Below are 14,276 nucleotides of genomic sequence, written 5' to 3' on the forward strand. Positions count from 1 at the left end.
AAACCAATCCTTAGTCAGTGGGTTGTAATGTAGTTTGGATACTCATTTTCTTCATTAATTTTAATGGTCAATTTCAGCAGTTTAATGGAGTAAATTCTCCACTAAAAATGTATTTTTAATTGACATATAATATTCTACCAAAGGCATGAAAAATTCACATTTTAGAGATTTTCATTATGACAGGCCATTAAGGGACTTGATTTTGTTTGTTTATGTTTCAGAGTGTACACCACAATGTTGGGTAAGAAGATCAGTATGTTATATCTGAAGGATGAACTCAAAAAGAGAAAGGTTAGTTTATCTCCATGTCAGCATGATACTAAATAGTATGGTAATTACAAAGAGCATAATATCTTAAGAATTCAAAATTTTCAGGAGTACTGCCTTCATCAGCAACTATGCGGATCATGTAACTTATGATGATCATGTGATACAAGGAGACTGGTGTAGGTGGGTGGTAATTTAAGCTCATCATCCCTGTTTAGTGTTGGCCTCCACTGTCATATTTCAGTTGCCTCCTTCACCTTCTTTTTCCATCTGTTGTCCTCAGATGTGATGACCTTGGTATGATTGAGAACAATGCAGTATCCCATATTGTTACAATGTTCATGTATCACCAGTGACTCTCTATTGGTGTATTCTTTAATCCTTGTTTCTGACACTCTTCCTGTTTCACCAATGTAGTCATTCACACAGTTGTTACATTTCATATGATAAACCACACCACATTTTTTTCTTCAAAATTTCAATTTGGTCCTTCACATGTGTAAATGGTTCTCTGAAAGAGTTGGTTGGTTTTTGATATATGTTAATCCCATGTTGTCTGAATACTCTCGCTGGAACTTCAGATGTTGTTTTTGTTTTTGTTGTTGTTGTTGTAGGCTTTAATGACATTTTTCAGCACAAAATAGGCTATACATGGCAGCCAGTATAAATGGTGGAGGAAGAACCTGGGTAAAGCCCAGAAAGAACCACCAACCCATGAGAAGCTACTGGCAGGCTTTCGCACATACCCACATTGGCCAAACACGAGACTCGAACCCACGCAGACAGAGGTGAGATGGCAATGATCCATAATGATGAGCGCTTTAGACCACTCTGGGCCCCAACTTCTGATGTACTGCAGATATATGGCATACCAGTGTTGGTTCTGTTCGGGCTATTATTGGTTTTGTTTGGTGTTAGTTTCCTCTTTCTGGAACTTTGAAAATCCACTTTGGATAGCCATTTACTTTTAGTGCAGCTTTCACTTCAATTCAGTCTGTCCCATCAGTGATTAGGTAGTTAGCATTAAAGATCTCACTACTGACCTCTTTTGTTCTAGATGGTGATTGGAAAAAGAGTTGAGGTACTGGTCAGTGTGGGTTGTTTTCTTTACAAAGTGACTTTGGTTGATTCATCATCATTTACATGTATACACATGTCCAAGAATGGTAGCTTGCCATTTTCTTCTTGTTCTGAAGTGATCTGAATATGCGGATCAGTGGAGTTGAGATGATCGGAGAACTCCTGAACATGGTACTCTTGTAGTTCAGTGAAGGTAGTGTCCACATATCTGAACCAGATGGTGGGTTCCTGGCTGATTCCAAGGCCATTTTCTCAAAAAAATCCATGTATAAATTGGCCACTATTGGTGAGACTGGGGACCCCTTTACTGCTTCCTGTTTCTGTTGGTAAAACTGCCCATTATAGATATGTGCTTTCCAAACACATATTCAGATGATGAATCAACCAAAGTCACCATGCAAAGAAAACCAACCCACACTGACCAGTACCTCAACTCTTTTTCCAATCACCTTCAGTAGGGAGGTCACGTCTAGATTTACAAGGTATTGTTTGCTTTTAATTTTTCTCTGGTCACACTTGTAGCTTTACCCACTGGTGAAAAGTGCTGATATATCTCAAGAGACAAGTTTTATACATGGTGGTACCTCTATGTTCCTGATCTTTTGGACTAGAGGCCCTATGACAAAAGTTAGATATTTGCCCAAATCACTGCTCGACCATTATAAGTCACATGATCAACATTAGTTGCTGATGAAAGCAGTGTGATATTGCCAGAAATTTTGAACTCTTAAGATATTTATGCTCTGAGTATGGGAAATTGCCTAATGATCATGAGTTATCTAGAGAAGTAAGCAGCCTTTTCAGTTGTAATTAGTATGGATTTACATTTATTCATGTTGTACCAATTTTCGTTGATTGTGTGATTGATAAAGGCTATGAATGCAATACCTGGTATTGAATATCACATAACATCTTTATCAGATGAATAGTGATAAACTTAAAAAAACTGACAAAATATTTTTTATAACCTAAATTCACTGAAGGTTGGGTCTCATGTCATGAGTAAATGTTAAGGGTAACAACAGTCATGGAGGGGCCCCGAGTGGCCAAGTGGTCTAAAGCAATCTCTGTTACGGATCACTGCCATCTCACCTCTGTATGCGTGGTTTCGAGTCTAGGAGTCTGCTAATGTGGGTATGTGAGAAAGCTTGCCAGTAGCTTCTCGTGGGTTGGTGGTTCTTCCTGGGGTTTTCCCGGGTTCTTCTTCCAGCATTAATACTGGCCGCCATGCATAGCCTATCGTGTGCTGAAAAATGGCGTGAAACCCCACAACCACCACACCAGTCATGGAAATGCTGAAAAGTTTTATGAATTTCTAAAGTGTTTGCAAAGTTTATGTTCAGACATAGGTTCAGTGTTATTTCTGTCATAGTTTTACTGTTAAAAATGCAGTCTTTACATTGTTTGTTCTAGTCAGTGATGAAACTTATCTTACAATATTGAAATGTGGAAAGTCATAAAAAATTTAATATGAGGAATGCCAGAATCTAGATACATAAAGATATGTGCATTTCACTGAGAAAAACGTGTAGTCAAGTTAGATATTGTATCATTGCATTGATTTCATTTTCCAGGACTCGAGTCATTGATCAAAGCTAATTATTTCTTGCTTCAGTTAGTAATAGAGGGCCCGAGTTGAAAAGAACATGATCCCAGTCAGACTCCTTAATGTTACCGCCATCATACAGAATACCATCCTTTTGTTTTTAACATGTGTGACATCTTGCTGTTCAGAATTTGCCTTCTTTTTCATGTTTTAACATCTTGTTGGCATTTCGTCTACCTTTTAGTGTCGATTGAGGGTGTGTTCTACAGAGTCATTGCTTTAAATGAGTGTTATCTATGTTCTTTATGTCCATTTTGTTGAGACTGGGAGGGAGAGTTGTGCCTTGATTAGCAAGCAGTGCTAAATTAAATCATATCCCTCTTTTGATGTTCTAATGCAAAAGTAAGTATTATATACCTATTTGTGGTTCCAGATTTATAAACCTATTTGTGGTTCCAGATTTATATACCTATTTGTGGTTCCAGATTTATAAACCTGTTTGTGATTCCAGATTTATATACCTATTTGTGGTTCCAGATTTGTTCTAATGTCACAAGGTGTGGGAACAGGAAAGCTTCATTTTCCAGTTAAAGCTTTAAGGTTTCATTTGTTGGCTTCTAACGAGAGAAGTGTGACTTTCTAACCTTTACGGGTTGCTATGATATTTTGGCAGCCACTATTTCCTGGTGGATTGTTCTAATAACTGTAAAGGGAGATATTGGTCCTTGACTTAGGGAACCTATCTTTAATGAGAATTAAAGTTGATGAAGTTAAAGCTATTGCTCCATATTGGGCCCATTTGAATCACTTGAGTTTGGATGATGTTTTGAAAGCTGCTCTCACACTAACTTCTCCTTATTCGATTGATCTTTGCTCTATCAGAGGAAAGGCAGTTTTATTAAATTCAGGGCCCTAAGTAGTAATCATAGGAGGGAACAATTAGCCCAGAAAAGGAAAGGCATTTTTATTTAATTTAGGGCCGTAAGTAGTAATCATAGGAGGGAACAATTAGCCCAGAAAAGGAAAGGCATTTTTATTTAATTCAGGGTCGTAAGTAGTAATCATAGGAGGGAACAATTAGCCCAGAAAAGGAAAGGCATTTTTATTTAATTCAGGGCCATAAGTAGCAATCATAGGAGGGAACAATTAGTCCAGAAAAGGAAAGGCATTTTTATTTAATTCAGGGCCATAAGTAGTAATCATAGGAGGGAACAATTAGCCCAGAAAAGGAAAGCTATGCAGTAGTAGCACATAAGTAATTACATAATGTAAATGAGTTTAGTTACATAATTCAAATTAGTTTAACCCACACTCAAAAATAAAACAAATACATTTGGGTTTTTTTTTTAAACCTTTCACATTTTCAGTGGTATAGTTAAATACGAATCAAAGCAGTTTCACTTCTGTTGAAGAGTTTTGCATTTTTGTCATTTGGATTTAGCATTATTATATACCAATTAGATTTAATGACTAAATAGCAAGTAGCACATTTATGCAGTAAAACCTGTATTGTTTGACTATGAAGGGTCAGAACATTCACTTCAGATTGGATGATAAACTAGCATACCTAGTCTCAAATTCATCATCAGTAGGCTGGATGTGATCAATTTTGTGATAAGTAGACTTGGCGTGATCAATTTTTTGATAAGTAGACTAGGTTTGATCAATTTTGTGATAAGTACACTAAGTGTGATCCATTTTGTGATAAGTAGGCTAGATGTGATCAATTTTGTGATAGGTAGACTTGGTGTGATCAATTTTGTGATAAGTAGACTAGATGTGATCAATTTTGTTATAAATAGCCTAGATGTGATCAATTTTGTGATAAGTACACTAGGTTTGATCAATTTTGTGATAAGTACACCAAGTGTGATCCATTTTGTGATAAGTAGGCTAGATGTGATCAATTTTGTGCTAGGTAGACTTTGTGTGATCAGTTTTGTGATAAGTAGACTAGGTGTGATCAATTTTGTTATAAATAGGCTAGATGTGATCAATTTTGTGATAAGTAGACTTGGTGTGATCCATTTTGTGATAAGTAGACTTGGTGTGATCAGTTTTGTGATAAGTAGATTAGGTGTGATACATTTTGTGATAAATAGGCTAGATGTGATCCATTTGTGATAAGTAGACTTGGTGTGATCAATTTTGTGATAAGTAAACTAGGTTTGATCAATTTTGGGATAAGTAGACTAGGTGTGATACATTTTGTGATAAGTAGGCTAGATGTGATCAGTTTGTGATAAATAGGCTAGCTGTGATCACATTTTTGATAAGTAGACTAGATGTGATCAAATTCATGATAAGTAGGCTAGATGTGATCCATTTTGTGATAAGTAGACATGGTGTGATCAGTTTTGTAATTAGTAGACTGTGTGATCAATTTTGCGATTATACTGTGCAGTGATGCCTTGTACTGATGGGTCTGTTTAACAGCTTTGACACTTAACACAAAAGGACAGACTATTTGCTGTGAAATATTGAAAAGATGCATGTATACAGTGAAATTTTTATTTGATATTGAGGACTCAGTGATGAAAATTATATTATCAATTGAAAATTCAAGGATCAATGGGTTTTGAGCCAAAAATATGCTTGTCATTAATCATGTCATGATGAACTACCTATAAAAATAGTTCATCATGAGCAAAATTGACAAAGTCTAAGCATTAGTGCTACCCAGTCAGCCTGTCTTGATATGTGAAATTTAAGCCAAGTTTTTCATTTCACTTTAAGTATAATGGTGCCTTCTTGGGAGATGAGACCTCTCTGAAGAGAGTTCCCACCCACCTCCCAACACCACCCCAATCAGAGCTTGTTTTGCTCCACACCATAATGGTATATGTGTATATTTGTCTCACTTGTAAGAGGCCATCCTCTTTTATTTTCTTAAATGAATAGAAATGACCTACATGGCTGTTATCCATTGCTTATTTTCTTAAATGAATAGAACTGGCCTACATGGCTGTTATCCATTGCCTATTTTCTTAAATGAATAGAACTGGCCTACATGGCTGTTATCCATTGCTTATTTTTTTGGAATGAATAGAACTGGCCTACATGACTGTTATCCATTGCTTATTTTTTGGAATGAATAGAACTGGCCAAAATGGCTGTCATCGTTTGCTTATTTTCTTCAGTGAATACAACTTGCCTACATGGCTGTTATCTATTGCTTATTTTTTTAATGAATAGAACTGGCCTACATGTCTACTTCGGCACTTACTTTCATGATAAAGACAAAATAATAAGATGGATTAAAAGATAGCGAAAGCAGGACAGCAGATTGTGGCATAATTCGTAGGAGAGCCATTTGCGTCTTCTGCAGATTTTTGGGTCATAATTCATATAAATTCACCAGCAATGTATGTACCAGTATCAGTAATCCTTGGCATTTGAGACAGAATGGTTTATATTTATAATAAGGCTGTGAAAAAAGAAAAAAGCAAGCTAGACACCATACAGTGAGGGGTGGTTTCTAAATGGTCCATTTGAGGATAAAATGTGATATATTTTTAATTTGCAGTTAAAACCGTGTGTGTGTGATAGAGAGAGGGGTGGGGGAATGACATTCAATGTAGAGGTTGATTAGTTTGTTAAGTATTTGTATGTGTAAATTTTCATAGGTTCCAAAGTACTCAACAACAGAGTTTTGTCAGGGCAAGACAATGCGATGGGGCCTTGCTTGGACATTTGATGAATCAGTGGAATTTCCAGTAAGTATGAAGGCATTGCTAAATCAAGGCACTAATCTGCCAGAAAAAATTTCTTGAATTCTATTGCTTTGATTGAATATTGTCACTTCCACATTAGTGGAAAATGAGACAAAGCAGTCATTTGTCTGCTGTGTTGGTTGCATCATCATCATTTTTTTAAAGGTTTTGGTTCTAAAATTTTCGTTTGCATATAATAAATAAACACCTTTATAGATTCTTTGCATACATGGCATGAATCATCATGAAGCCAAGACAATTAATTCAACCATATGCTCACTCACCCCATTTACTATGGGGTCAAGGTTCAATTCATAAAAATTCTGTATTCAATTTTTGGTTCAAGTTTTTTCATTTACTTAATTTTCCTAATTTCGATACTTGTCATGAATTATTATGAGGCTAAGATAATTCATTATATGCATACTTGCCCCTTTAAAATTTGAGTCTTGGTCACAGTCATTCAGAATTGGTGTTCAGATTTTGGGTTAGTTATTTCATTTACATGTAGTTCATAGTCTTTTTGATAGGTTTTGTTCATACTTTGGTTGACTCATTAAAATGTTTAGATAGTGGGTCAAGGTCACAGTTGTACATAATTTGTTTTTAGTTTTTGATTTAAAAAAAAATTATTTTCTTATATTTCCTAAAGCTCCAGATGAACTATGTTCATCCTTTGGATGAATCATTATGTAGGTAAAACAAATCATTCTTTAATATCCTCTCCCATCCTTTAACCAAGCAGTGACATTTACAACAAATGAAAAGGCAAATGGGTTAAAATAAGTAAAATTCAAAGATGCCAAAAAATTATGTTGAGTAAAATTGATAGATTTTAATTTATCTGTAAACAGGTTGCTGTATATGGTTGTGTATAACACTGTTCCAACCGTAGACAGCAGTAGACCCAGATCAGATAACAAATAATTCTCTAGCAGATTAGGATCTACTCTTCAAATCTGGCAACAAATCTTGCATTGGCAGGATGTACACACCAGACATAATTACAAATAATGCTTTGACAGATCAGGGATCTAATCTCCAAATCTGACTACATTGTTCTGGCAGATAAGGATCTACCTTCCAGCTCAGACAACAATGTTCAGGTAGATCAGGATCTGATCTCCAGATCTGACCACAAATGACATTGAGACAGATCAGGATCTGATCTCCATATCTGATCACAAATGATGTTGAGACAGATCAGGATCTGATCTCCAGATCTGACCACAAATGATGTTGAGGCAGATCAGGATCTGATCTCCAGATCTGACCACAAATTATGCTGAGACAGATCAGGATCTGATCTCCAGATCTGACCACAAATGATGTTGAGGCAGATCAGGATCTGATCTCAGATCTGACTACAAATGGTGTTGAGACATATCAGGATCTGATCTCCAAATGTGACAGCGAATAATATACTTCCAGATCTGACTCCACATTCCATACCTGATAACAGTTAATGTTCCAACAGCAATGTTCTGGTGGATCAGGATTTGCTCCTGATCTAACAACAGATAATGCTCAGGCAGATTCTGATCTGCTGTCCACATCTCGATCTTAAAACAAATAAATTTCTCACAGGTCAGAATCGATTCTCCAGATTAGACAACACATAATGTTCAGACAAACAATCCTAAACCAAATAAATGTATAGGTTATGCACATTTTCTAGTGGATCACTTAGTTAAATTTCTGTTCCCATGTATGGATCATTACATTGAAAAGTATAAGAAACAGTGGCTTGCCAACAGCTATCTATACTATAATACCTGAAAGAGTATTTAAAAATCATTAGATTTGTACATGTTAAAGTTCACAGATTCTTCTTATCAGATACATTGAGAAAAGTGTGTTGATGAGTTAATTTCTTTGCTGTTGATATTTTTTACACAGTTAAGGATCTAAGCATTTCAGAATTGTGAAACATGCATTTTCTTGCATCCTCAGATTGTAATAGATACTCCCAGGTAAGGGCATAACATGGAAGAGTATAGAAAAAGTACATGTCACAGATTGTCTATAAAATAATAGTTAAGTGAATATTTAAAACTTCTTTGGATTTCTACTGGTTGAAGATTCTAGACTCCAATTATGAAGTCCACAAAGAATTGTATGTTGATGAGTGAATTATTTTTAGCATGACAAACTTTTTGTTATCAGACTGGTTTTTCACAACTGAAACCCTGTGCAACCAACTTATGACTGGACATAATTACTAAAGATTTCACCTTGGTGAACATTTTGTTGGCTGGATCATTTTCTTACATGGGTTTGTTATTGTGGTTATAAAATTGTATATAAATATACTTTTCAGTAATTTTTAATAAGAGATAAAAGTCTCAAACATGTCTTTTTTGTCTCTTCTCACCCAGTTTTCATTGCACTATGATACACCTTGGTAAAAGTGGCTTTATATAGATGACATTATAATGTAATGGCCATGTTATTTCAAGTTACAGAGTAAAACTGATTTTATGTCTTTCCAGTGGCCCTTGTTTTTCCTTCATTTCCTTCTTTTTTCATCGCTTTGTTTTTGTACAGACCCTCTATTTTGCCAACTTTTTCTAAAATGACTCAACTATTGGTACTGTTGCTTTAAAAGAAAATTTCAACATATGATAAAAATTGTTTTACTAACCAAATGTTGAGAGGCTTCTATTTTTCCTCAATATTTTTCCTTTCAGCATTTTTTATATGAAATGTTGCTGTCCAGTTCAGCTGAATGTTTAAGAATGTAGAGGCAAGCTGAACTAAAGAAATAGCTAGTATTTGAGTAAGAGCATGCATTTGTTAAAGTTTATGGAGGTATGTCAAGTATAGGTTTTACTTTTTCAGCAGTTCACATAAATTTTACACTTTTGTTCTCAATATAATATCCCTATTTTCTACAACTTTTTCCCTGCTTCCTTTTGATACATAGTTTTACTTTACCCCTACTTTCTCACAAAGGGCTGCTGGAAAGACTGATTTTACAAAAGCAGATTACCTTAAGTAAATTGCATCAACCCTGATCTACCAGTGCATAATTCAGTTCTGTTGGCATCATTGTCTTCCACAGTACAGCTAGGTAGGTCTTGCTGAAATGTTAAATGTCAGGTTTTTCTTTACTTTGCAGAATTATTGTTGTACGTAATTAAATGTTCTTCTGCAACATTCCACTTAATTAAATACTCTTTTACAACAGACATCATTATTCAAAGAGGCTAAGAAAGAAAAACCACCTTTGACCTTTGACCTCCCAACAATGTTTCCAGAAAATATTGAGTACATGATTCCACCAATAGCCAAGTTTTTCAAGAAGCACTTTGAAGAGTTAAAGGTAAGGCAGACATAAGAGCTAATATTTTAAGTTTGTCATGTTTTTATTTTATAAACAGGTTGAATCTAAACAATAATATACACATATTTTCATCCATGCAGCAGAGAAATCAAATTGATTTGCTAACTTTCCTTTTCGTATCTCATTCAGGTTATCACAGCCCATTTTCTCAATCATGGTGTTCTTACATTAAAAACTACTTTTTCAAGGGAAGCAAACCTTGTTTTCTGCTGTGTCTGATGGAGTTGTTTTAAAGTGTAAAAAAAACAACAACAAAAGACAAAAAGCAACAGCAACAACAGAGATATAACCAAAAAAACTTAACTCATAAAGTAACTTGGATAAAACATGATATAAAACAGTTTGAGAGAGACACAAAGTTGACCTATTTGATAGCTTATCATAAAGAAATGTGTATCGTATAATTATCTAATTTTGTTATTTATATTATGAAAATTACCCCTAGCTACACATCTTTTATGCTGTTATTTGTGATAGGTATGATAGAAAGTTTTGAATGGTACCCGAGATGACACAGACTTGGTCTTTGGCCCAGAATTTAACTAATCAAGAGAACGCCCTAAAAAGTTAATAAAAAGACCTAAAGAAGAAAGGAAAAAGAAGCAAACACAAAAACTGCCAAGGCCATTAGTGATGATGACATTAAACTTGAAACCATGCTGCTAAGCTCTGAAACACCATCAGCTAGATTAAATACTTTATGGTTTAACAATATGTTGCAGATTTGGGCGCAGAGAGGAGGTGAAGAAATAGAAACATCAAGTGAGGGAGATATATCGTTTAAGCAAGATTTTGAACTTAAGTTAAAATATTTTGAGAGGCAGATGAAAACAAGGATATGGAAGGACTAAAGAAATGCAAGACCAATTTCACCTCTACCAAAGAAATGGAGAGAGTTATGCATGATAGTGACACATGTCTCTGATTATCCATAGTGAACCCAACATGTCTTACTTGTTTTACATTGTGCTCTTCATTCAAGTTGTGTATTGCATATCATTCATTTGCTACAGTAGAACTTTTTCAAATTAGAACTGATGAATGTTAAAAGCTACACTTGTTAAAAAAAAATAGTAATTATTGTCTTCTTTTTATGTTATCCATCGATTAGTTGTGATAATATGGCAGTACTATAAAAAAAAGAACTTTTTTTGTTTCTCATGCATAGAACTTGTCTATTTTGGATCAACAGGTCACACCGTTGCCCTTATTAATATGCAGTGTTTATAAAACAATAGCACTTATGGTGCAATACTTACAACACATAACAGTTATAACTGTTAAATTGTTTGGGGGGGTGTAAGAGAAGCACATAATGCTGGATTCTACTAAGATAATTATTTAGATTTTCATAAAACATTATAAGACTGAATGACCTATATACAAGATGTGAGGAAATAATAGTAGAAAATGAGTACTGTAAGTGTTGAATGCTCTGTGTTGCAGAAGTGAAGGATTATTTTAATTTGAATGGAAAATTGGGTGAGAAAAATAATCTATTACTCTTGGTTCATTTTTGTTTGTCGTTACCAATGTTTTCTTGAATTTCTTGCTTTTAAAAAAGGAAACGACAAGAAATGATATATACAATTTAAAGATCTAACATAAAGTCGTCCACCATGAAGGAAATTAGGACACTCCCCATCGGAGAAATGTCTATGAATTTTCCAAGTTCAAGACTGTATTTGTGATACACAGGATAGAAAAGTGTGTTGGAAAACTTCAGATCAATAATGGTTATTTTAATGTTTTAGATTAGGGTTTTTTAAGCAACACAGATACAGAGATTCTGATACTCACTGCAAATTCACTTTTGTTTTTGGTTTGGTTTTCTTGCTGGGTCTGAATATAAAAATTAAGCATCCTAAAGCTTAAAGGAACAAAAGATTGTATGCACCATTTTTTCTTTCCCAATGGAAGTCATCTCACAACCAAAAAATATTAAAATTCTTGGGTCTTTTTTTAACTTTAATGCATATTTATTACTGTCATTCTTACTTGGATTTTCAGCTTAAAACACAGAAAATGATTGAGTAATAGTATCTTTTTCCAGCATACCATATTTACCATATATGTTGGGACACCGTATTTGCTGGGACGTCATAAATTAATTTTAAAAGTTATTTTTTTGTGCACTGTATGTTCTGGGACACATTGGGGTTTTTTTTTTGAGTCATAAGTTGTGAGACACCTTTTAAATCATCCGAAAATTACATGGCAGAAATGCACTCCAATTGAAATTTTATTTTGAAACATATATAATGTGTACTTGAGATAAAACTCTAATCCACTTCAGCAGCATCTCATCAACACAACCCTTCTCATGCACACGTATGATCCATTCTTTTGGTGCATGAATACTTTTTTAGCTTTTTCATACCGTGAAAAATTGTTTTTGGCAACACATCACCTTAAGCGGAAACTGCAAGGACTAAAGTCAGATCGTTCAAATCTGCACCAGTCTATTTCTCACACTTTTGATCCCCATCTTATCATCAGTCCGTCCAGGAATGTGATCAAAGTACACTAGAATTTCATCCATGTTAATAATCATATTGTCTGTGAAATCATCTTCTTCTCTTCTGGCCTTCACGAATTCATCATATGATTTTATTTTTTCTGCTGGGTTATCAATGTCCATGCACGAAGCACTGCATTGTGTCACTTTAAAAATTGTTCCATTGTTTCAATTTATTTTCAAAATTACAGTGAATACCAGTGAAAAGGAACCAAAGTTAGTTTTCATATCTTGGCCGTCCTTGTATATTCTGATTAAGAACAAATTTGGCACACTTAAAAGAGTCCATAGTCTGTTTCCAAGGTCAGCTTGCTTTGCAATAAAATAACATTTGTATTGATATCCTTTTAAATAGAAAAAAAACGACTTCAGAATATCCAGAGTCAGTTTTCGAGGTCAGCTTGCTTTGTAATAAAAAAAAACTTTGTCTTTCATGTCCTGTTGGTAAGTTCAAAGAAGGAATTCACTGCTCGCTGCCAGTTGTGTCTATTCACAACCCTGGCTTCTGTGTGCTTGGCATCTGTAGTAATAATTAATACAAAGGACCATTGACATCTGCGGATAAATAGTAATGATACTTTTGTAACCCGTGCTGGTGAAAAGATTGTCACTTACACTCAAGTGAATGTGTTTTCAAATAATGATTTTTATTTGTGAGATACTGTCATACAGTAGACCTGGATATGATTCAATCTTGATTATTTTGCACCTAACACTGTCATGCATGAATGACAGTTGTCTTCAAAATATCGGTTGATTATTTCCCTCTCGTTGGATCCAGTTTTCAGTTGGATAACATATTCAAACCTTTGAGCACAACCAAACACAATTTGTTTCTCATGTTCATGTTAATGAACAACGTGGCGCGTGTTATTGGAGATAAGTGATACACGCTACAGTAAGGATGCCTACGGTACATATACAGATTTCATGGAAATATTGTATTCTTTAATGCTCATGTTGAAAAAAATGGAATAAATAATAACAATATAAGGTTAATTTCTTTCTTTTAATTATCAAATAAGCGTTTTGTTTATCTGTTTTATTGCAATGTACATGGGGGAGCACAAATGCAGTACAAATTTATTTAGTTAAGTCTTGGGACATATGACCTAGGTGAAAAATAGTTTCAACATAAGATCTGGGACAGGAGAAAAATAATTATTTTATTGTGACCCAGTATATACTGTAAATATGAGTCAATTCAAAATTCAAAAGTCCATTTTGGCTTGAAATTGGAAATTTTAAAACTTCAACATTTGTTCCAGTACTATGGGTGTTTTTAAGTGAGAAATCAGTGACATATTTCATAAATATTAAATTAAATAGAACATAGATCTGATGTATTGAATGTGGCTTTGTTGACACCGTGAAAAGTGGAAGTGAACTAGAATGTCATGTACCACATAGTGTGCAATGCAATATTCATATATGAAAATCTTTAAATAACTTAATTAAAAATGTTGAATAGAAAAATTCAGTCAAATTTAAAAGAAAGCATTCTTGCATAAATGGTTTTCAGGTTTATACAGACAATGCCAATTCACCACCACGAATAATAAAAAAGGGAAAACTTTAAGCAAATCCTCCACAATTGCTGACCAAAATTTAACAAATTTAACCAAATTTGCCATTAAGAACTTTCACTTTGTTACTAATGATGCCAATACACCTACAGCCTTGGTCACTGGTACTAAAATTAAAGAAAGCTGGTAACAACTCTTTCTCAACAAAAAACACAACAAAATTGTATCAGTTTTAAAAGAAAGCATAATAGCTTGAAAGAAATTTTTTACACATGAAGAC

At 34.4% G+C, this 14,276-nt stretch overlaps 1 protein-coding gene across 2 annotated transcripts in view; it reads left to right on the plus strand.

The window, feature by feature from the left end:
- LOC149775368 (RNA N(6)-adenosine-methyltransferase mettl16-like) overlaps positions 1 to 14,276 on the plus strand; it is a 55,987-nt gene that overhangs the window by 36,449 nt on the left and 5,262 nt on the right. For both annotated transcript variants that reach the window (XM_089943161.1, XM_089943162.1), the window contains 3 exons: positions 222 to 291; positions 6,520 to 6,609; positions 9,797 to 9,931. In XM_089943161.1, the coding sequence (XP_089799287.1) occupies positions 222 to 291; positions 6,520 to 6,609; positions 9,797 to 9,931 (295 nt within the window). The remainder of the gene's footprint in view (positions 1 to 221; positions 292 to 6,519; positions 6,610 to 9,796; positions 9,932 to 14,276) is intronic.

Source organism: Sinohyriopsis cumingii, chromosome 19, assembly GCF_028554795.1.
Source record: "Sinohyriopsis cumingii isolate HCF-2022 chromosome 19, ASM2855479v2, whole genome shotgun sequence".
Taxonomy (NCBI): domain Eukaryota; kingdom Metazoa; phylum Mollusca; class Bivalvia; order Unionida; family Unionidae; genus Sinohyriopsis; species Sinohyriopsis cumingii.